This window comes from Phragmites australis, chromosome 14 (assembly GCF_958298935.1).
Source record: "Phragmites australis chromosome 14, lpPhrAust1.1, whole genome shotgun sequence".
Taxonomy (NCBI): Eukaryota; Viridiplantae; Streptophyta; class Magnoliopsida; order Poales; family Poaceae; genus Phragmites; species Phragmites australis.
In genome coordinates, this window is record NC_084934.1 from 19,155,860 (window position 1) to 19,180,762 (window position 24,903).

The 24,903-nt window shown below is 44.8% G+C and overlaps 2 protein-coding genes across 2 annotated transcripts; one reads left to right on the plus strand and one right to left on the minus strand.

The window, feature by feature from the left end:
- The first annotated feature begins 11,831 nt into the window (after positions 1-11,831).
- On the plus strand, positions 11,832-18,675 carry LOC133890850 (uncharacterized). Its single transcript, XM_062331455.1, has 8 exons — positions 11,832-12,885; positions 15,494-15,609; positions 15,926-15,985; positions 16,107-16,688; positions 17,033-17,315; positions 17,383-17,530; positions 18,044-18,131; positions 18,328-18,675. Exons 1-8 carry the CDS (start codon positions 12,079-12,081, stop codon positions 18,434-18,436), a joined length of 2,193 nt encoding a protein of 730 aa, XP_062187439.1. The 5' UTR covers positions 11,832-12,078; the 3' UTR covers positions 18,437-18,675.
- Positions 18,676-19,030: 355 nt separating this feature from the next.
- LOC133890295 (uncharacterized) lies at positions 19,031-20,171 on the minus strand. Its single transcript, XM_062330710.1, has one exon. It carries the CDS (start codon positions 20,117-20,119, stop codon positions 19,031-19,033), a length of 1,089 nt encoding a protein of 362 aa, XP_062186694.1. The 5' UTR covers positions 20,120-20,171.
- Positions 20,172-24,903: the final 4,732 nt, after the last annotated feature.

Sequence of the window (24,903 nt, forward strand, 5' to 3'; positions counted from 1 at the left end):
GGATCAAGACACGATCGTAGCTGTGGTCAAGAGTAGTAAGTCGTGCAACACTAGAGACAAATAAGGGCTAGAGCCATGGTGATGTGAAGTTGAAAGGATCTAATGGCCCTAGAGGGGTGAATAGGGTACTAATTAAAAACTAAACCAACTACCGATTTAGAACAAGAAGCAACCTTAGCCTAGAAAGCAACTAGACGACCTAGTAAGCTAGAAAGATAAGAACACACATGCAAGCATATAGAACATAAGTAAAGTGCAGAATTGAAACTTGCATGAAAAAAATGCTAGAAGCAAAATGCGGAATGTAACAAGAGTAGGGAAAGAGGACACCGAGTTTTTTTTCCCAAGGTATCGAAGAGTTGTCACTCTCCACTAATCCTCGTTGGAGCATCCACACAAGGATATCGCTCTTTCTTGAGTCACCGAGACTTAAGTGCTCACTAGTGATTGCCACTTCTCCATCTTCAGATTGGCGAGCATAAAACCAAGTACACGAGCTTCCTGGGGCTCTCACAAGAACTCCAAGAACTCACTGAGAACACCTCCAATCTCCACGACCGACTAGGTGTTGCCAACCACCAAGAGTAACAAGCTAACTGGTTCACTTAATCCCAAACAAGCCTAAAACAACAGCTAGATGCACACTCACTACTCTTGGAGCACTAATGGAGTCCTTAATCTTCAATTAAGAACTTGCAAATCACTTCAAGTGCTTTCCCATGCCTCTAGATGATACACAATATGTATGAATGCTTCTGGGTTGCAAGAGAGATGAATGAAACCAAGTGAGGAGGTATATATAGGCTAGAGGTTCAAATCTGTAACACCCTAATTTTTTCTCTAATTCCAAATTTTTTCGTAATGGTTATTAAGGTTCAAATGAATTTAATTATTTTATTCTTAAAGAGAGAAAACCCTATTTTATAGGAAAGAAAAGAAAATGACATAGGATATAAGTGAAAATTTTGCATTCATGCTGAATTAGGCAAATAGTATTTTATTTGAATTCTTGATGAACTTATTTGAAGAGATTTTGTCTGGATTTTTGAATTTGAAATTTGATTTGAATTCTATAGAAAAGATAAAGGTTAAATCTTCCCTCGGGCTGTCTCTTGCTGATTCGGCCCAACATCTCAGCTCGGCCCATCTGCCCGGATTTCCCTCCCGCCCGGGGCCGCGCCCCTGCTCCGGCCCAGCCACCCGTGCCGTGCTCTCGCGCGCCAGACGAAGACGCCTGCGCAGTCTCCGTTTTCCCCTGTGCCGCCGCCAGGTGGGGCCCGCCGGTCGGATCCGTCGTCTCCGAGAAGGACTCCGCTGCGCCGCCGAATTCGAGCGAGAAGCCGACGCCGCCTTAAGAGTCCTGCGCTGTCCCGTGACCACCGAGCCGCCTATATATATGCCCGCCCCCTCCCCGAACTCATCCCATCTGCAAATCGCCGAAAACCGAGCCCTAATCGTCGGATTCGAAGCTCGCCAAGCCGCCATCGCCGCCGCTTCGTCCGCCCTCGCCGCTACGCCGTTCCAGAGCCAAACCACGCAACCCGAGCCCACCATTGCATGCGCCTGCCCTTGCTGAAGCTTTTCCCGCCGTCGCCTTGACCCCTGCGTCGCCGGAGCACCCTCTCCGACGAGTTCCCGAGGCAGCCGCCGCCCCTTCCGTCGTCGATCGCTTTCCTGTGCCGCCAAGCCCGAGGTAAGCCCCAAAACGGATTCCTCGCGCTTCCCTGAACGTTTAACGCCGCTCATCGTCGTCGCCGGCGAACCCTAGCCGATTCCGGCGAGATATCCGGCCGTGCGCCGCCTTGAATCCCTCGGCGCCGCCCTGTCCTTCCCCTCCGGCCGCCCGATATTCCCCGTGCCGTCGGATCTATCCTCAACGATCGAGATTAGATCTAAATCGTACCCCTTCAGCAACCAGTAGCGTAGCGCCACGTGTTTACTCTTTAACCCAGTCAGCTGTATTGCCCCGTCACCCTGCCACCTCAGCTGCCAACTCATCCCTTTTGCCTATGTGTCCAACCAGTCAGCAGCCACGTCATAAAGGAGGTTTTTCAATCTGAAAATAATTCCTGATAAATCCTTTAATTGGTAAATTTTGCAATTTAGCCCCTGAACTTTTCTGAAATAACAAAAGAGCCCTGTCTTTTTACAGTTGGGTCCTTATACTTTTTCATAATTACATTTTGGTCCCTCTATTTTTACAAAAAGGTCCCTGGACTTTCTGATAATTCAATTTAAGTCCTTTTCCTTTTTCCAAATTTAACCCTAGACTTGTTTTAGCCCTAACTTTTCCATCGTAACTCCGATTTAAGCGATTCTTGCGTCGATGGATTCGTTTTTCAGTGCTCTTTCTTGTTAGCAAGTTTTTATCTCGTTGTTCTTTTGCTTTATGCTTTGTTCTTAGTGTATCTTGTTTTCTTGTTTGCCGGTAATTGTGCGATTAGCCGATAGCGTCCCGGATCAATTTGAAGAACATCAAGACCAGGAGCAAGAATACATTGAGCAGCAGCAAGGAGAAGGCAAGTGTCCTTGATCATATTGAACCTATGTTTTTAAATGTTTTGTTTTACAAAATTGTATGCAATGTCTGTCAATATGATGGGTAGTCACCTATGTTAGGGTTTTCCCTAGATATTCCCTTATTATCCCTTGGAACCTAGATGTTTTATGGTTAGTAGTCTTTTATGGGTAGATTGCTTAGCCTTGCTTTTGGGATATTGAGAAGTGTCATAATTTTGACTAATGAACATATGCAGTAATGATGATTAATATGATAATGTTTTAGCAACATGGAACCTTAGGCCTTGAGCATAGGGATGTTGGTGATGGTTGTCATGGTTATGACATTGCTTTAGTGTTTGCTCAAGTAACCTAAGTAAGGACCGGTTCGTGGAGCGACAACCCAAGAAGTAACGTACCAACCACGAGGCTGATATGGGTAAAATGTGACATACTGATTAGAGTCTGTCCAGTGTGCGTTGGGTCAGCACAAAAGGGGGCTTCTGGGTAGGAGCTGCTGCTCGCATAAAGCCTGGCGGTGAAACCTAGTGGGCAGACATGCACTGGATTAGTCTCTGGTTAGTGGAAAGTGTCATACAGTGATTTTTGGCGGCACACCACTGGCGTGTGTTAAGTTTCTTGCAAACACGGCAACATGGAATTCACTGACTCGTGGGTAAAGTTGGACAACCTCTGCAGAGTGTAAAACTGTTATAACAGCCGTGCTCACGTATATGAGAGACTTGGATCCTCACATGATTAGATGGTGGTTTGGTTTTGATTCTGGTACAGGGAGTACTAGATGTTGTGGTCTTGGTCTTAGTGCGGGGAGCACAAGACAGATGTGGTATGCAGGGTGGGGAGCCTTGTATGCTAGTTGATAGATTGTTGGGTTACATTCATTTAATATATGTCTAATGCTTTTTGAGTCCAAATGTGATATTTTTCATTACTCGCATTTACGCAAATAATACCTTGTGTTAGCCTATTCTTGATATAAGCCTGCATGTCATTATTTTCCCACACTTGCTGAGTACATTATGTGCTCACCCTTGCTTTCTCCTACCAAAAACATATGCTGCTCAGTGGAAGACTTTGAGGATTTCCAAGACGACGACCTGGTGTTCTAAGGAGCGTATCTTCCAGTCGATGCCTATGGAGTCTTGGTCGCCAATGCTTTCATTCTGCTGCCGTCGTTTAGATGATGTCGTTTAGGTTAAATTTTGAGTTTTGCTTAGGTAAAGTCTTCTATTGTAAGAGGTGAACGTTTAAATAAATAAAGTATTGCTTTTGTTACTTCACCTATGACGTCCTTATGTGTGTTAAACTTCCTGGACACACATAAGCCGCACTTGGTTTTGGCCGTTAAAACCGGGTGTGACAAAATCTAGCCGTTGCCCCACCACTCACTTTTTCTGTGAACACCGGATGATCCGGTGCCCACGCCTCTATTAACACCGGATGATCCGGTGCCCACGCCTCTATTAACACCGAATAATCCGGTGAGTTAACTTTTTCCACATGCTAATTTAACAATTGTCAGTAGCCGTTGCAAAATGCTTTGGTGTTCTTCCAATTAGCATCACCGGATAATCCGGTGAGTTATACTCTATTTCCTCTGAAAATACCAAGCTTTTGTTAAATAGTCCGGTGATGACTCCTTTAAGTCACCGGACAATCTGGTCAATTCAACTCAGATTTTCTCCAAAAATACCAAGCTTGTATTAAATGATCCGGTGTTTGAATCCTTCAGATCACTGGACAATCTGATGCATATAACTTCAAATTTATCTGAAAAATGACTCTTCTGTTAAATGCTTCGGTGCATAATTCCTTCTATCACGGAGAATCCAGTGAGTTCAGTTGAAGTCTTCTCAGAAAAGACAAATAGTCCGGTGAGTAAAATTCTTCTCACACCGGACAATCCGGTGAGAACAAACTTTCTGGAACTCGTCCAATTCAATCGACTTTGAGTTCTAACTTCTCAACTTCTCACCCATGGATTTCTTTAAGCTACCTATTGCTAGATTTTCGCAAGTGTGCATCCAACTATGTCTAGACTCAACTAGGTCAAGCTACAACACTTAGCCCCCCTTTATAGTATGGTCAAAATACAAAAGAAGACCTATAACTACTCTAAGTGTCTTTCATCATATTGTGATACTTAGAACTAGAAGATCATTAATCTTGACACATAAGTCCTTTGATCAACCAATAGAATTCCATGAGGGACTAAGAAAAACTATTCAATCATTGTGAATTAAAGAATTTGATTTCCTTAAAAATATACGCATTAGTCACAATGATATGATTGTCATTAATCACCAAAATACTTACCACTTACCTAGGGGTCTAGATGCTATAGAAGTGGTGTCCCGTCCATCGGTCTAACCAGCACGACTTTGACAAGTGTCAAGTTATCAACAAGAAGCTTGAAGAGAAGCTTAAGGCTGGTATTGCTGACTATCATAGCAAACAGGCCAAGCTAGACGATGATGATGACGAGCCCAGATTCCACAGGGCCGATTGGCACATATCTTCGGAGGATCTGCCACGTACGAGTCCAAGAGGCACTACAAGGCGGTTAAAAGGGAGGTTAACCTGGCTCTAACTGGGCCTCCCTGATACCTCAAGTGGTCAGAGGTTCCGATCATCTTTGATCAAGCCGACCACCCAGCCGCAGTTCTACAATTGGGTCAGTACCCGGTTGTGGTCCAACCTACTATCCTCAACATCAAGGTTTTCCGAACATTGGTTGACAGGGGTAACTCACTCAACCTCATCTTCGCTAAGATGTTATACAAGATGGGAATCCTAAGGTTGGAGCTCAAGGAAGGAGCGGAGCCTTTCCATGGTATAACACAAAACTTATCGATCATGCCTCTTGGTCAGATCGAGTTACCGATCACATTAGGCGTGCTCGACAACTTATGTACAAAGAAGTTGACCTTTGATGTTACGGACTTCGAGATGACGTATAATGTGATCCTAGGCCACCTAATGCTAGGAAAGTTCATGGCCATGGTACATTATGCATACAATGCGCTCAAGATCAATGCGCAACAGTCAAGTGCGATAAGTAGAGCCTAGGGATGGTCGAGCACTTCTGTCGCATGGTTGCTACCGCAAAAAACATAGAGTCTAAATATCAGAGACATTAAGCCACCGGCAAGAGCAAGGATAGTGCTAAGGACTCCAAGCTCATGAGTCCCGCTAATACTTCCAAGTCTGACAATGCTGCCAAGGGTGAGACCGATGATGGCGCCAAGGACAAGAAGACTAATGGTGGTATCAAGGCAGTGCCTCTCAACCTGTCTGAGCCAGCCAAGATGGTCAAGATAGGAACTTAAGATGTGTTTGCATGGCAACCGTCCGATATGCCAATATGTGTTTGTGTGACCCGAAATAGGAGCTTGAGCTTATCACTTTCCTCCGGGTAAACCATGATGTATTTGTGTGGCAACCGTCTGATATGTCCGGAGTCCCTATGGAGGTGATTGAGCATAGACTAGCTATGGAATCCGGTGCCAAACCTATGGCGCAAAAGCAATGAAGATTCGTGAAGGACAGAAAACAAGCCATCTAGAAGGAGGTTGGGAACTCCTAAAGGCGGGCTTCATTTGAGAAGTGCGTCATCCCATCCCACGTGGCTCAGAATCCTGTCCTCGTGAAAAAGACCAATGGCAAGTGGATGATGTGTCGACTTTACCGACCTCAACAATGATTGTCCTAAGGATCCTTTTCCTCCTTCTCTCATCGACAAGATTGTCAACTCTACGGTGGGTTATGCATTACTATGTTTTCTACATGCTTATTTAGGGTATCACCAAATTAGCATGGGGACAGGGGACAAGGAAAAACTACCTTTATACTCCCTTTGGTGTATTTTGCTATGTAAATTTGTCTTTTGGTTTGAAGAGTGCTAGTGCTAGTTATCAATTGTGTATTCAAAATTGTTTACAGGCCCAAATCGGGCACAATGTCAAAGCTTATGTCGATGATATTGTAGTCAAATCTAGAACCAAAGATGCATTGATTGACAACCTCAAAGAAACATTCAACAACTTCAAGAAGTGTCGCATGGTGCTCAACCTCGAGAAGTGCATGTTCGGCGTTCCATCCGACAAGCTTCTCGGCTTCCTAGTGTCAAGTCGAGGCATTGAGATTAATCCGTGCAAAATCAAAGCTCTCGACCAGATGCGGTCACCTCGAACACTAAAGGAGGTTAAAAAGTTGACAAGATACATAGCATCCCTTAATCAATTCATCTTCAAGATGGGTGAGCGAGGGATGTCTTTCTTCAAGCTGCTAAATAAATACGACATGTTTAAGTGGATGGAAGAAGCGGAGAAGTCTTTTCAAAACTTTAAAATATATTTATGATCTCTGTCTCCTGCCTTGGATCGAGGGAATCCCTCCGAGAATCCCGACCTTAGGGATTAGGGACCTTGCCATAGCGCCATCCCGAGATTGGACTCAAGGGATGGTAAGACCCCGAAGCGCCTGCGAGGCCTCTGTCTGGAATGAGGTATGAATGGAGGGAATGAGGTACGAATGGAGACAATGATGTGTCTAGAGAACAAATTGTTCGTAAGTTCAAGCTATATGCTTTGGTACACTGCAAGCTCTACCAAAAGGACAGTAACGGAATCTTGAAGAAGTGCATCTCTCAGGAAGAGGGCAATAAAATATTGTTCGATATCCAGGAAGGCATATGTGGTAATTATATTTCTTACCGCACCTTGGTTAGAAAACTTTTCTACCAAGGATTCTATTAGCCGATTGCCTTCCAGAATACTTACAATCTGGTCAAAAAGTGCGATAGCTGCCAATATTTTGGAAGGCAGACTACTCGATCAAACCAAGCTCTGCATACAATCCCTCTTTCTAGGCTTTTCTCCGTCTGGGGTTTGGATATCCTAGGATAGTTTCCAAGAGTCTAAGGTGGTTATAAGTTCCTATTCGTCTACTCGAAACATCCCCTATCTCCTTCTACAAATTCGTAAGACCGGGGTTTACTAATCATCGATATAAACAATAAGAATAATCAACGGTAGCTCCTAATTCCCCATCTAGTTTTCGGTTTACAAAAGGCTAAACCATATATGAGAACAATAGTAATTATTGTGAGTTTTTTGGTAGAATAAATGTGATCTGAAATGAAAGATCATGTACATGAGTTTATATAACTCCTAGGACAGTTGAGATCGACTTGGACTTGAATACGAAAAAAAAACAAAAGGCATAAGTTACAACCAATATTTTTTTTTTGACAATTGCCACCAGTCCACGATGAATCTGATAATGAGGCCAGATGCATTGCAAATGTTACAAAATAAGTTTTCCAACGAGTACTTATACAACCCAAACCAACTCCATTTGCAGGATTTATGCTATTTTTTTCTCTTGAGTCTATCTGGATGGGTCAAACTGAGTCTAAGTCAACACTAGTCTTTCTTATCTTCTTTTCTCGTGGTTGGATCCACTTGAGTCTGTGTAGAACATGAAAGGCAAGGCTCCAACGGCCTTGGAAAGTCTTAGATAGCTATATATATGCTTTAGCCATCTTCCAAGCCATGAGTTCCACATCATCACGTATCGCGCGTCATTCGGGATAACCCATGCAACATGCTTTCAAAAGAGCATAAATCTCTACATAATGATCCAAATCTTATGTCATTTATTTTTGTTGGGAAGTAGAATTGATCTTCTTGTTCTTTCCAGTTGGAACAGGTCTCCCTCTCCTCCCTCATGATTCCATCTTCAATTAGTTGTGATATTAAGCACAACCTCAAATCAGCAAGCTTCACATCTTGTTCCTCCTCCTCTAATTGTGCTAGTCCTTCAAATCTGAGCACATGCAAAGTAGATACATTAGGTAGTATACTACTCTCATAAGAACTTGTATTTAGGAATTGATTCACCGTATTCTTAAGGTCCCGTAAACATGCCCGCGTCATTGGTCATTTGGATGCATCGGAGATGATTTCAGCACCTTTTGTAAGTTCATGGTGTTTAGATATACTCAAAAGATTCATAATAATTAATGGAACAACATATAGTATAGGATTGATAGGAAGATTCGCATCAAAAGCGCCACTATTTTAGCCTTAATTACTGACAGCAATACACTCACGTCACGGCTGCAAATACCTAGAATACATAACACGGCGTAAGATGTTGCGATGCTGCAAATCTCAGTATTACAGTTAGCGTAGTGTACACGACGTACTGCATGATAGGTTGACATGCATTGGCAAGGCCTGATGAGCACCTGACGGAGCCAAGGTTAAACTTATCATTGGTAACCGGTCAAAAATCACGATTACCGAGCTTATCGGGCCGCATCGAATTCATAATGCAAGCGGTTTTCAAATTTGAATTAAAAAATTCAAAAAAAAAGAATCCATAAATACTAGAGACAATTCTAAGACCTTTTGTGATTTTGTTTTAAAAATAATCTCGTTTACATCATATTCTACAGGAAAGAAGTTTAAAAAAAAGAAAAAGTTGAAGTGTACAACTCATTTATTAACTCATATTAAGGAAAAAATTAACATGTAAACACATATTTTTCATGTGTAGGGCATATCTTAAGAGGATCTTTAAAATTTGTTTCACTCCATTTAGATTTTTATTAATTTCTCCATAATTTTTATAAAGTTCACAAGCATCAAGTGAATATGTTAAGGAAAAACACTGTAATGAACTTTTTCATGTCTACCATTATTTTTTCTACATAAATCATAGTATAAGTAAACTAATAAAAGTGGTTTCACTAATTTTGGAGGTGTTATGGGTTAGTTATGAATTAATCTAGCTGTAACACATTTACACAATTTTGCATGTTACAATAACTATTTGACGAGTTCATATATTTTTAAAATACATATGATCATTTAAAGAAGACTAATAAAATTAGTTTCATGATTTTTGGATGGATTAGCAAAGAGTTAACTATGCATTTAACTAGGTTTAGCAAATACATTTTCTCACAGAAAATATTTAATTTTTTTATGAGTATAAATACTTTTATCATATAGATCATGTTACAAGAAACCAACAAAATTTGTTTCACTTGATTTGAAGCTGAGATGAATTAGTTATTATTTTATAAGGTTGAGCCAATTTTTTTTTTGTTGAACTTCACTGAAATTTGAAAAAACCACTCGATAAATTGGAAAAACCGAACGGTTATCGAGAAGTGCAATTAATGTGGTAAAACCAGTCGATAATCAGTGAATTCGCTCGGTAAACGGTTCAATTCGAGCGGTTACCGAATGCTGATTTGATCGATTTTTATCTAAATTACAAATTTGATCGAGTGAATTTTGAGCGATTTGTATGACAACCGTGAATTTTCGGTTACCGCCGGGGACCAATTTTTGTGCCTGAAACGATAGTGTGAACCTTGGATGGAGTATGACACATAGGGCAGACATATATGTCTCTGTAGCTAGAGAAAAAGGAAAGAACACCGTTACGTGCTGCCCGGGGCTATTGCAAGTGCCCATGAGCTTAAGGATGGCAATTGACCCCGTCGGGGTCAGGTTCCCATGGGTTTCAGATCCGATGGGGTTGGGTTCGGGTAAAAAAATGGCCCCGCGGGGCTATCATATCGAGGCCTCGACCTGACTCGGGTCCGAGTTCGGGGGTGACTTTACATCCGCGGGGCACCTGAAACCCAAAAATATATCACATAGTGAGAATAAAAAACAGTCATGTCTCCTCCGCTCTGCTTTGCACCTCCGCCTCCCGTCTCCTCTCTCCTTTGCTTTGCCTCCCGCGTTCCAGTATCCTTCCCACCGGCACTGCCACCGGAACCACTGCGCCACCAATCGCTGATGCCCGCAACCCGCTCCAGCTCCCTCCTTCGATCCTCCCATCTCCTGCCGCTGCTCCCTCCCATCTCCACCTCCCCCGATGCCACCTCATCTCCTCATTCACCTCCTCGGCTCCTCCACCTCAACAGGGCGACCACCTCCATAACGCGACCATGGTGGCCACGGTGGCAGATCTGGAGGCGGTGCGGTCACGCAGCCATGGCTCACCATTGGGGATAGATCTGGAGGAGGCGTGACCATAGTGCCTCGTCGACGAGGGAGGGCTCGGCGGTGGCTCTTGTGCGGTGCACCAATGCGGTGTCGGCAAGGGAGGGCATGACGGAAGGTGCCCAGCTGACGACGGTGAGCTAGTGACAAAGGAGACGAGGCCGCCCTCCCCGATCTCCCCGACAACGGTGATGAAGGAGGCGGAAGGGCACTCTTCAGATCAGCGGATCGACCGAGATCTCTCCCTGCAAGGTTCGATACTCAGATCCCTCTCTCCCTCCTCCTACGTGTGACCCCATGTCGCTGACGAGGGAGGGCACGATGACGTGGAAGTGGGCGACGTGGCCAAGGCCGAGGACATCCATCGCATGAGCAGGCGTGGCAGCGCAATGGGGATTGGGAGTAGGCAGGGGACGGGGCGGGCTAGTGTGTACTGAGCGGGGGTTTTGGGTCCCCGATGGGTCTCGGGTCCCCACTGGGGCCGGGGCGAGGGTAATTTTGAACCCGATTTGAGTTTCGGGGCTAGGTCAGGTTTTAGGGTTTGAGTTTCGGGTCAGGTGTGGGTGGTCAAAACCTGACGGAGGCAGACCCGTTGCCATCCCTGCATGAACTAAAGGAGGACTGAATCCTTGCTTGGGGAGTTGAGAACGGAAAGACGAAGGCGCCAACAACTTTTGAGACGACTGACTTGGTTGGAAAGAGGCTCCGGCCACGATAGCTTGATAGCGGAAAATGGAACCAGATAATTCCTTGTATACTATAAGTTTTTTTCAAATCCTTGATTTTCCATAAAAAAGTTTTGTCCCTAATATATCATTACTTGAAAATTGCTTCTCCTATATACTAATGTTGTCATAACAGAGCTGACAGTAATGGTAGAGGAAGGGAACTTTAGTTCTTTTATTCCCTATATATCATTAAAATTAATATCGTTATGCTAACAGTGACATATGTGATAAGAACAATTTTAATTAGTGGCACACCAGAGAGGAAAACTTTGTTTTTTGGACGGATCCAAGATTTTATTAACTTCTAATAGCATACTGGACCCCTGTCGCAGGGAACTCATCTGAGGGGTTCCCTCCCTGACGACGCGATGGCGACCGTGCGTACAACCTCATTACGGCGTGGGGAGGACGTCGAGTGAGCGATCGAGCACCCGCCAGCCAGCGAACGGGGCAGCATGGAGGCGGAGCCATACGTGGGAGCCAGCAACAGACCCGAGGACGCGTGTCTGTGTGCGGTGCTAGATATAACCTGCGCCGCAACCAGCCCGGGGCGAGGGCGGACGGGAAACTGCACCGAGACCAACTTCCTCCGTTCTACTACTAGTCCCCGTTTGGTTCCTCTCCGCGGCTTTCTCCTCTCCCTCGTCCGCCAAAAAATAGCAGAGCGGGAGGGCCGCCGCGGCCCCCGCGCGGTTATATCTAGCACCGCACACGCGTCCTCCCGCGGCCTCTTGCCGTTCTCGGCTTGGCTCGGCTCCCCTCCCCTCCCCTCCCCTCGGTTTCCTCGGCCGGCCACGGACATGGCCTCTTCGGTGGCCGCCATGCCCCACGAGTCCGCCCCATGGAGGGACCCCTCCAGGCCCACCCCCACCAGGGGCTTCTTCAACATCCTCATCCCGCCGCCGCAGCCCTCCTCCTCCTCGGCCGCGAGCGAGCCCACGCCCAGACGCCGGCGCCAAATCCTCGAGCGGTGGGCGGCCGCCGCGGCGGCCGTCACGGCGTCCGCGGCGTCGGCCCCAGCCGACCAGCGGCGCCGCGCCAGGGAGGCCGAGCTCTCCGCTCTCGCCTCCGCTACGCGCCCCGTCGCCGCGCGCGCCGCCGTGTTCCGGGAGCCGTCCCCGGCGCCGTCCGACACGTCGTCGACGGCCGCGCCCGAGCTCCCTCCGGCCGGCCCGCGCGCGTCGTCTCTCATCCAGCACTGGCGGGAGATCGAGGCGGTGGGCCCCGCCACGCCGCGCACCTGCGGGGGCGACCCGGCCGCGGCCTCCGACTCCGACGGCGGCTCGCCGCGCGGACGCGTGGGGTGCATCGTCAAGAAGCTCAGCGGGGCGTCGTCGCTCCCCGAGGGCGAGCTGGACGACGCGGCCAAGGCGGAGCTCCCGCTGTCGCAGTCCGCGCCCCCGTCGCCCGCGCCGATGAGCGACGCGGCGCAGCACTCGGGCGCGATCAATGGCCCCCGCCCGCCGCAGCTCGTCGTCCGGACGGTGCGCGGCCGCCGCGCGATGGAGGAGCTGGTCGCCAAGATGGCCCACCGCCGGAAGCGCGAGGTCGCCGCTCTCGCCGAGAGGCATGTCGTCTCCAGGTTCGCGCACAGAGGCAGGATCCAGGTAAGCCCCCCTCCCTTGTCGCATTATGCATCTGATCAAATTGCCGATGTTAATCATGGATCAATGTACTTTTTATATTTATTTATCAGTAGGATTTTGTGCTGTTTCTTGATCGATAAATCGTTATTTAAGGTGAGCCAAAAAGCGTTAGCTGTTGATTTTGACCCGCAAACATGGGGTCGGATGAGAGTTTGGTAGATCGGTTTCCCAACTGGCGTTGCTGATCAATGTCATGTTCAGAGTCCATTATCATGCTTCGTTTTCGTTTCGGCGGGTTTGTTAGCATGTCAGTATAAACCAGAATGAAATAAAATGATGTTTAATTTTTTGCAGTTGCATGTTGTAAAGTGGTATGCATTTAGTCTTATTTATTTATGAGTTTTGATTCTGGATTTTCTTCCAAAAAAAAAGTTGTGGCTTTAGTGCAACAGTGTTTCACCAAAAGATCCCTAAATCGTTTGGGAACTTTATGGCCGTACTTACCTTTTACAGATCTGTTATTAAATTAGTATGTGATTATGAACAAAAAGGAGATAATTTAGAAGGTACAAATTTCATGCAACTGAATTTGCTTGTGACCTCAGAGTAGTGCTCAGTATAGCACTGATGGGTGCTTCATTCTAAGACCGGCTGTAGCTCTGCATATCTGGTGGATGAGGTGTCTCGAGTGAATAACATCTCTCGTTTGTTTGGTTCTTCTGATTCGTCCAGATAATGGCATCTTATGGACATGTGGATGCTGCACGGTTGTGGTCAAGAGGCCCCATGAACCGTACCACATGACTTCACTGGTTGCTTGCTAGGATATCATGTACCAGTGGCATATAAATATGAGTAATGGCTTGGTGGTTTGCTATGGGGGAGTACAATGCAAATTTCAACTGTTCTTAATGCCATTGTCTTTTAGGTTGGTTTAGTTGTTACCGTACCTGCAATTACTTGGCTCACTTTTGGTTGTTCTTTACTCTGACTCCAGCAAATATTCATGTACATGTTACCTAGGAAAGCTGAATTGCCAGGAATATTGATGCTCGGGTTTGTTAGCATGCCAATATTGATGGTGTGTTCCAGAAATATTGCTATCTTTAGATGTATTGATCCTGTTTGCGGAAGTACTGGTGAAATAGGCGTAGAAGAGCATGTGATCAAGCTAGGAGATAGGTTACCTTTTAATTATGAGACAAGTTTGGTATTTTAGGATTTGAGTGATTTCTTTAGAAATAGAATGAGCTAAGAGATAGAGTTGGATTCGGTTTAATAGTTAGAGCATCTCCAAGAGACACCATATTCTATTCCCTATAGCTAAATTTAGAAATTTTAGTTAAAAAACAGCCTCCAACAGCTCCCCAAACAGGGTCCCTATTTTTACCAGTTCCCTAAATACATCTCCATCCTAGCTAGAAATAGGGAACCCCTCTCGGACTCCCAATCCTATTGGGCCCACGCGGATTACTCGTGGGTGCGGCGGACGCGGTTCTCCCACTCCGTTGTCCACTCCGACCCCAACAGGGAGCAGTTCGGCGCGTTCGTCGAGCAGTTCAACCGTGGCGTGAGGCAGACAGGTTGAAAGATCATGCAAAAAGTTGGCAAAGGCACGGGCGTACGGCTGCAGCGAGTAGTGCGCGGCTCTGACCGCTCGCGTGACCCTGTTTGCCTGTCGTGTCCACGCTTGCATGCTTGCTAGCCAGAGCAGTCACCGGTTCCGGCCGCTGCGCAATGCTGTCCACTCGATGTTCTAAAAAACTTTCATGAGGCAAGGGGAGCCGGAGCCCAGATTGGTCTCCACGTAGCTCCACCGCTGGCGTCGAGCAAGCTGAACAAAGGAAAGAGAGATGACAGGTGAGATCTATCCGTCTGTGACACAGTAGAGGATATATAGGGAATGAGATATTGGGAGTCTATTGGAGATGAAGGAGATTTAGAGAGTGAATATTATTGGGAAGACTTCTTATACGAGCATATAGGGAATGAGTTTAGAGAGCCTCTTGCAGATGCTCTTAGTTGGATTAGGGTTGAGACTCTTTAGTTGGCCAGCTTTATATAGTTGGCATTAGCTGTGTATTAGGAATCAAGCAAGAAAGTAATCAACGTAAAGATCAGAAAATAATCAAAGTAAAGATCAAAAGCTGATAATCAGGGTGATCTAGTTATCCTAGCTACCCGTTTCTCAATAACTGGGAAGTACTTTGATTACTTGGCGTCTTGTTGCATATGCGGGGTACAAACGAGCATAATAAAAATAAGTTTTTGTGTCATTATTCTTCTGAAGGACAAGATTATTCTTTCTGTTCCCTAAAAAAGATTATTTTTTCCTTTAAGGCAAAGATAGGTAAAAGAATAGCGAACTACTGCTGCTGCAATGTTCAGATATGGCATAACCATGGATAAAATTCCTTATCTGCCACTGGAAAATGTAACCATCATTAATTTGACTGCAAATGTACAAGTACATGTATAATGGAAGTGTTTTTTGCAGACCTGGGAGATTTGGGCTTGGCATATTTTATTTTTATGTTTGAGACACTGTTTCCCTGCCATAGTATTTTTAATCATGTATTTACAGTATTCAACTGCACCTAATCCTCAAATGCTCTTTCTCACCTTGCAGTCCATGCTTCGACTGAGGCTACTGCGCCAGGGAGGTACAGTTGATGATGTGTGGACTCTGCTAAGACCGGTTAGGCCACACCAACCAAAACATGTTCCTGAGGATAATACCTTGAGGTATTATCACGTTCTTGGAAACAAACCTGCATTTTAGATGGCTAGAGGAAGTTTGGGTGATACATAGAGATTATGCCCCAACAGGTTTCTTGTTTTGTAACGCATTCATATCTACAAGTTGGCCTTCCTAGTTCCTTTCTTAGATTGTCAATGAAAAGTAAAATGGTTAGCTTTTGTTGTAATATGATGATAATATGTAAGAAACTTCTTATCCATCAAATTTCATAACTTCTTATACCTGATTTTATAGAATTTTCTTATCTATCATATTTCATAACTTCTTATAGATGATTTTATATCTACAATTAATGGACAGGAACGATAGCAGGAGCACAGACTTGGGAGAAGCAAACAAGTACAGTCAACAAAACAATGGGTAAACAATTATAACGAATAGCTTACATAGAGCATGTTGTTTTTATTTTAAGTATCTGTAGTTTTATCTTTTATTATTGTTAACCTATGCCTAATGTAAAACCTGTTTTCATCAAGTGCAGGGCTGATGAACAACATGGTGATGATAGAGTTCCAGCTGAGGAAAAATCTATTGGTGTATGTGTTGAGAGCCTTGTTAACTCTGATGGTTCAGGAAATATACAGTGTGATGAGCAGATGAAGACCAATGAAAATCAGTGTCAGAAAGATTGTGCGAACTTTTGCATTCATAGTCAGAAACATTCTGAAGCATCAAGCTTTGCAAGGTATGGTGAGCATAGCACCATCGATGATAACCAATATGTGGAAGATATCTCCCCAAGCACTACAAGCACTTTGCATGATCTACGAACTCCATCATCTAGAGGTGATAATCTACGAGAAGACAACCAAAGCCTCAATGGTTCCTGGGAAGAGAGAGGATTATGGATGAGCGGTCTTGGTTGGCCTGCACTAATAGATTCCATGAGTCCGGATAGCTGGCATCAGGATGCAATGGGGGATATTGAGAATCACAATCAAGTTCAATTTAATGATCGCCCCTGGATAGACTCCCCGAACTCATGGAGATCATTATGTGTTGCTCCACAATCAGACTGCCGTCCTTTGTCTCGCAATGCTGACATTTGCAATCTTCTTGAGAGGTAATTTCCATTTAGTCCCAGTCTAACTGTTTTGCATATTTTACCTGCAAAATCAGATGCATTTAATCACATATCACTTCCACGATGGTCTTTTATGGTGGAAACTAGTGAGATGCAAACGTCCCAATGCCCCATGCTACTTTGGTTAGCTTCCTATTCATCTCAATATTACCATTTAGGATTAATGGTTTTGTAATATTTGCTGACTAATGTCTAAAGTTGAAACATCAAAACCATTTTGCCATCTTGTTAAACAGGGTTACCATTCGGTTTTAATAACTGCTTGATTTATTTTCATTGACTTAACTGAATCAAGCCATGATATATCTCTTTCTTCCCTGCAGCAAAAAGGTCTCAAAGTCTCTTGAGAGTGACTTCAGCAATAAGATGAACCAGCTCCTGCTAACAGTCCTGCACAAACAAAGACAACAACGGATAATGGATGATTTTGGAGGATACTATGATGAACGCATGCACTGGAGGCACAATGATGAAATCCAGAATGCTGATCAGGTGGTATCTGCGCCGTGTTCATTAGCTCCTGTCTCACATCTTGCAGCTCATCAACAAGAGAGTTGGCAGCATTCTTCATTTGGAAGTCAACATCATGAAAACCAATACTTACTTGTAAGTGAACTGCTGTTTAATGTCAGTTGTGGAAAAAATCATATTCTTACTGCATTCTCTGTTATAGGAAATGGAGGTCAGGGTAAGGGGTGAAATGTCTCAGATTCATCATGAACTATATGAACTACGGAAGTTGGTGGAAAGTTGTATTGCATCCCAAGTAAAGATCCAACACTCCATTAAAGAAGAGGTGTGCAGTGCACTTCGTGAGGCTGGTGAGTTGTGATGCAATTTTCCAAAGTTTGTTTTTTCTATCTGCGACTACTAAAAATTTAGTCCAGAATCTGGTCTGCTTAAAGCAACCCAAGTTTCCATATAGGAAGTAGGGACTATCTGTAAACAACAACAAAAAAAGAAAAGACCATCTGACAGTATGAGAAGTTACATTTGGCTTTTAAGGCAACACTCTGCTCTTTTTTGAGCTGTCAGTGCAAGTGAGCTAGGTTGCCTTGAAAGACCAATCATCTGTCTCAAGAAAAAGACTACAGCTATGTTTGGGGTGACAATATTCAGAAAGAGTTACTCTAGTCTTCAAGCAAGACTATGTGCATAGCTTCTAGGCTTTGCACGGTACCTTTTGGCTGCTTTGCTGAATTAACTGATTCTGCCATGAAGCCTGTAGACTACTTCAGGAACTTAGTTCTACCATCTTAATTGTAATTTATTTGTAATAATTGATGCACACCTTTATACTCAATTCTTTTCCTCTGATGCCATTTCTTGAACAGGGTTGATGCCAAGCCAACCCGACACAACAGCAAAAAGGGGCAGTTGCTGCATCTGCCATCGAATGCAGGTTGACTCTCTACTTTACAGGTAATGATTTGGAGGGATAGATCGTGTACTTTGACTCACTTTAACTAATAATTCATATCTTATTTCTTGCTTATTGTTAGTAACCTCTTTGTTCACAAGAACCTCACATGTTCTCATGCATGCTTAATATAATAATATAAAGAACGCACAATGCTCTGTGCAGCACTGCTAAGTGAGTTCCTTATGATCCATTCAGGTGTGGTCACATGTGCACCTGTTTCAACTGCGCCGATCAGCTGAAATCGAGCAGCAGGAGCTGTCCACTCTGTCAATCTCCTATTGAGGATGTTGTTCGGGCACGCTGAATTTTTGAGCTGTAGGATTTAGGAAAGAGAAAAAAAGGAGCTGGCACTCCCAGATTTTAGATGCGGAGTTTATGAAGCCCTGGTTTTGAGGAGGCTTCTTACCTTTTGTTAACCACACCACAAAGTATACGAGCTAGTTCTTGGAGAAATGTAAATAGGCTTTTTTGCGCAAGAGCAGTGTGCGTGTATTGCCTGAAAGGAAAACGGAGTTTTAATCAAAATGCTGATCCTGTTTCTGATGACTCTTGTCCTATCTGATTCTCAATTGTGTTTGAATCTACCACAGTCGAGTGTTGTGCAGAGGATTGAACTCACGGAATGATATTTCATGTTTTGGTCCACTGATGATGATTATATATATTGAAACTGAACTTATGGCACTTACAATGTCAGATTACAATTCAGCATATGATGGAAAGGAATGGTAGAGGTAGTTCCACAGTCAGGAAAACTGAACATGCAATCAACGGACTAGAGTTTGGCTTCAATCCCGGTAGTGCACAGGTGTGGTGTCACGAATGCATTACGCCCTGAACTCTCTCTGGCCTACAAAACGCCGCGAGGGACGGTCGGTGTCTGCGGAGGCGAGGACCCTTACAACGGCGTGGGTGCCGGTGCAGAGCTCGACGTCAAGGAGAACCGGACGTTGCGGGACGAATTCCTGCCGGACGCGTCCGTGGACACCTTTCCCAACGATGGCCGCGGCGGCGCGCCCACCGGCCTCTTCTTGAGCACGCTCTTCCGGATGCCGTCGCTGTCGAACACGAACGCGGCGCACACCGGCAGGTCGGACTCGTCGTCGTCGTGGCAGCCCAGCATGAGCTCCAGCGGCAGGTCGAAGTAGGACGACGAGGCCCCGCCGTCGAGGTCCAGGCCGCGCGAGGACGTCGACAGGGAGCCGCAGTCGAACCGCTCCAGCGACACGGCAAGCGACATGGTGTTCGGACGTGCCGTACCTGGGCCGGAGTACTCTTCCACGGCGGCCCTGCCGAACGTGCCCGGGTCGTCGGACTCCGCGGCGGCCCTGCCGAATGTCATTGACGCCGAGCGAACCGGCTCCGTGGCCGACGGTTTTCTCCTCCTGGTCAGCCCTGGGAGGTACAGACAGCAGTTGAACCCCGCGTGCGTCGCCTGGTTGCGACGTCCGTTCTTGCCGCGTGCGTCACCGATGGCGTAGCATGTCCGCTCCTCATCGGCGCCCGCGGTAGCGATGAGCGGCACGTCGCTGCCCCAGCGCTGCGGCTCGCCCGCCCTCCGCTCCGACGACGAGAGGACGGCGTTGAACCCGCCGTCGCTCAGCTCCGTCTCACCGCCGGCGGAGGACCTACTCCTTGGCAGCAGCGCCTTGGGGGACACCTGCGCCGACGACGCCGCGTGCGCGTCGTCCCATCCTGTGGGCGCGGCCGGAGCCTTTAGCCGGCCGTCGGCGGACAGACGCGGGGATGGCGCCGCGGGGCTCGGCACGCTCGCGCTGCCGAACGGAGCCGGCGATACGCCGCGGTCAGCGACGGAAACGGAGGGGATGGGCAGCGGCCTGTCGATGTCGAGCCGGGAGAACTGCCGGAGCGAGAAGGGGTCAACGGCTATGTCCTTCTCCTCCGGCTCTTCCGGGCGTCCTTGCCATTGCCACCGGAACGCCTCTCCCCGCGCCACCTCGATCTCGCGCGTGGTGCCTCTGTCCATGTCGGCAAGCGTGTTCGCGTTGGCGAGGGAGAGGAGGTGGTTAGATCTTTGTCCGAAGCTAGCTAATGGCGAATCGGCGATAGAGCTTCGACACCAGTTAGGGGTCAGTGGAGTGGTGGATCGCACGCAGTAGCATGCGCGTTAGTGGCTGCGGTGTTGGTGCCCACTCGTGGTCTTGGCGCGCAGTCTTCTTCAGTTTCGGAGGTTGACGTGATCTTCTTGGGCCGGCAACGGCGCTGAGGATCTTCTTTTGGACCCTCTGCCATGAGCCGATCACATCCATATATGATCAATCCGCTCGCACTAGGCCGGCTATCAAGGCATATCCTCGGGTTAAAAATACATGACGTTTTAAACTTTTCACTGTATTTGACGTGTAATTTTGAGCACTATTTTTTATTAGAATATAATTATAATATCTAATAAAAATATAATATAACAAAAGTATTTTCCAAAATAAATCTACGTATATAATTTTTATATTTCCAAACTAAATATTAGAAGCTATTGACAATCAAAATTTTAAAAGTTTGACTGAATCTTGATCAAAACATCAAATATTTATGATAGGAGAGAACTATGACTTCGAGAACACATTTGTGAATTGTGATCCAATAGAATTATAGAGCATGTCGTGGTTCTGGACTCTGATTTGCTAATCCCTGTAATTGGATTGAGAATGAGACTATTGGATAATGACCTAGCCGAGTTCTTTAAAAAAACACTAGTGACCCAATTAAAAGTGGTCTTCGTCGAGAAGGTGTAATCATGTATCGTGTGGTGCTAGTTTTATCAAAATGAACGAATCGGTCTGTAGAGTTCACACTATTATTATAACCTTAGCGAATCTTGAGCATTCAACTAATTACTCAAGCTGGGACTTCGGTCCTATTTTGATCTTGGAGCTCATTTGAGAGCATTTTCACCTCCTTCAACAGCAGCTAGCCCCAGTGGGAGCTCTTCATACTGTGACTTTGAGAACACACTTGTGAATTGTGATCCAGTGGTGCTAGTTTTATTGAAAAGAACGATTTGATCTGTGGAGTTCACACCATTATTATATCCTTAGTAAATCTTGAGCATTCAACTAATTATCCAAGCTGGGACTTCGGTCCTATTTTGATCTTGGAGCTCATTTGCGAGATTTTCACCTCCTTCAATAGCAGCTAGCGCCAGTGGGAGCGATCTTCACACTATGACTTTAAGAACACACTTATGAATTGCGATCCAGTTATATCATAGACATCCTGATGTGGATATGGACTATGATTTTCTAATCCCTGTAACTGGATTGAGAATGGGACTATTGGATAAGGACCCAACTGTGTTCTTTAAAAAAACACTAGTGACCCAATTAATAGCGGTCTTCATCAAGAAAGTGGGTAGCCAATATGATCCTTTTATGGTATGTATGTAATTTTGGTGATTAATGATAATATAGCCAATGAGATCAACATGTTTGTTAAGTATATGCCTTAGCAGGTCTCATGAATGCAATACATGAAGAAGTCACCACAGCTAGGATAAAAGATTTATTGAATTAAAGAAGTCCCACGAAAAATATACACACCGAATGTTTTAGCGCAAGGCAGCTGTACACACCAGAGTTCCTGGGTGTTTTGTACACACCAGATGATCCGACGATATGAAGTTATGCACACTGAAGCATTCTAGAAGGAGTTCAAGTGTTCCACACACCGGATGATTCGGCGCATAAAGTTGTGCACACCAGAGGCTTTGCTGGAACATTTTCCATAAGGTTTTCCATGGGCCCAATAAAGATGGAATTACATACGTCGGAAGATCCGGCGATGGTATCAGAGGCATCGCTGGAGGATTAACGGCTAGTGACAGCTGGTATCGGCAGGCTGCGAGGGTGGACCACACACCGGATGGTCAGGTGTTCAGAGAAGCTACACGCACGAACATCCAGCGTTAAGGAAAAAATATGTTTGAGTGGAGTTCCAACAGCTAGTTCCTACTGCTGTACACGTCGTATGGTCCGGTGTTTGTAATGTTGTTGACGCTGGATCATCCAGTGTTCACGGTCTTTTGTGATCGTTGGGGCAAAGGCTAGTGCGCAGATTTGTGGCTATAAATACCCCCTCCCACTCAGCCATTTAAGTGTGTTGGAGTCTAAAAAAGCTCATATACACTTGAGAAGACATCCAAGCTACCGAAGTGTTAAAAGTGATCATCCAAGGTAATTAAACATAAGATTAGGAAATGATTAGTGCTAATAGCCCTAGAGAGAGTTATTGCTAGGTGTTGCTGCCTAGAGAGGGAAGAAAAGAGTGACCATACATTGTACCAAGTGGTACGCCAGTATCTTGGAGGCTTGGTGACTCGCCGGCACTTTGAGTCATGGAGGCTCAAGCTTGTCAACCCTCCGACTTGGGGTGGAGCGGCGGTAAGATTCTTATACGGGGATACGGAGACCCTTGTCGTGGTGGCTCAAGCTCTGAAGTGAAGACGATAGCAAATGACCAGAAGAGAGGCTTGTTGTGAGGCCTTGCCTTGGTGGCTCAACCTAATTGAGGCCTAGGTGGCTCAAAGGGTTGTGATCAGGTGTTGTCTAGGAGTTATATCCTAGGTGGCTATTCCAACGTGGATTAGGGGTGTCATTTATGTTATCGATATCATGGGATAAAAATCTCTTATGCCGAGTTTACTCTCTCTACCTTATTTATGTTTTCGTATTTATATTCTTGAAATCTAACTTTGCATGTTTACCTTCCTAGACTAGTTTTCTAGGATTGGCTATAGGTTACAAACTTTTTTGAACGGTAGAGTAGACACACTAAATAAATATAGAGCACATTTAGATAGAATTTGATATAGGTTTATCTTCTGAAGTTTTTAGAGCTGATTAATTTTAAATGTTTTAATTCACCTCCCCCTCTTAGGACATCATTGATACCCCTTTAATTGGTATAAGAGCATTGTGCTATTAATAGGCTTAACATCCTAGATACTTGTGGCGTCCGGGGTAGGGATGGATATAGGTAGTGCTCTATGTTTTGACGGCACTCACTTCCTCCGTTGAAAAATTCTAATGACTTGTGATTTGCAAGCAAAAGATTTAGATATTTGAAGAGTCATCAAGGAGGAGATGAAGGAACATCTCACAAACAAAGAGGGCCAATTCGATGCATTGGCGAAGAATATCCTTTTATCTTATCTATCTATTGATGCATTCAATTGAGTATATTCTCTCACTAATGCACATGATATTTGGCCTAACCTCATTGAAATACATGGAGACACAAAGGACATGCACAATGAGAAATATCATGTGCTAGTCTCTGAACTCAATAGCATCAAACAACTTGCCCATAAAAGTGCTAATGACATGTACTTACGAATATTCTTATCAACGAGATCAATAAGCTAGGTTTGACACCAACTGGAGATGATCAAGTGGTGAGAAGAATACTTTAAGCTCTACTTCCAAAGTACAAGTTGATAGTATCTATCATCTACGACAATAATGATATTTGCAAGATGACTCCAAGCCAAATTTTTGGTAAGATCACCGCCCATGAGATGACCATAAACATAGAGGTTGAATCCTCCTCCATATCCGGTGCTAAGAACCTTGCCCTCACAAGCAAGCAATCTTCTTGCCCACACATGAAAAAGAAGATGAGAATGTAAGAGCAAGAATCAAGCTCAAGAGAAGATGATGGTGACGAAGGTGAAGAGAGCGATGAAGAAGATGAGCAAAGCACCTCAAGTTATGAAGAAATAGATCTCAAAATCACCAAGCTTATCTCAAGATTGGAGAATGACCTCAAGAGGATTAACGCCAAGATTAATCATCCAATCTCCATTAAAGACTTAGTCAACATAATTGATCATATCAAGAAGGAGAAAAAGACTAAGAACAAGAGGAAAACAAAGGGAAGAGGCAAAATATTTAAAAGCATAGGAAGATGAGTGAGTGAAGATGAATGTTCAAGCTCAATGATAAGAGCTTCACCATCCACTCCTCCAAGAGAAGTTCTTCCTCAAGGTCATCAACATACAAGTCACCACACAAGTGTCTTATGGCAAAAGATATGGAAAGCGATATAAGTGATGATGAATCTGATGAGAATTCACCCTCTCGAGAAGAGCTTCTTGAATTGATAAATGAGCAACAAAGAAACTTAAAGAAAAAAGCTAAATAACCTAAGAAATTCAATGCCCTTAATGACATTCATGTTTCTTTTGTTTTTAATTATAAATAATTATTGAGAAAATTTGAATTGCTAAACAAGAAGTATGAAGAGCTTAAGGCAAAACTTGAGGGTATTGAATCTCAACGTAAGGCTCCTTTGAAGTAATCTACCTCTACCTTTAATTTCAATTCTAAGGTAGATAATTCCACTTCTTATGATGATTTGATTGTTCTATCTAGCTCAGTCCTTTGTAATGAGACATGTGTTGAGAATTTTATTATAGAATCATGTAATAATCTTATTGCACAAGAGAATGATGAGCTGAAGCAAGAAGTGGAGAAGCTCAAACAGGACTTAGTGAGATTAAAGAGCAAGAATCATGTCCAACCTCTTCAAGATAACCGTGATAACATGGTGAATAAGCTTGTGAATGGGTCCACCGTGACATAATTCAAGTATCATCAAGAAGGTCACAAGTCCTTCCAATACAAGCAAGTTAAGAAGGAGACTAAGGAGAAGAAGGCGATGAACCTCTCAAACAAGACCTCTAACTTCTACAATAAGCCAAACAGCAAGATCAAGACGAAGAGCAACCACTACAAGCTCAAAAAGAAGAACAAT

Bases quoted from the DNA above. Each gene is read 5' to 3' on its own strand.
- LOC133890850 (XM_062331455.1), top strand. From the start codon at position 12,079: ATGGCCTCTTCGGTGGCCGCCATGCCCCACGAGTCCGCCCCATGGAGG. The intron at 15,610-15,925 runs GTATTATCACGT...ATTAATGGACAG, and splicing joins CCTGAGGATAATACCTTGAG to GAACGATAGCAGGAGCACAG. The intron at 17,316-17,382 runs GTAAGTGAACTG...TCTCTGTTATAG, and splicing joins ATGAAAACCAATACTTACTT to GAAATGGAGGTCAGGGTAAG.
- LOC133890295 (XM_062330710.1), bottom strand. From the start codon at position 20,119: ATGGACAGAGGCACCACGCGCGAGATCGAGGTGGCGCGGGGAGAGGCG.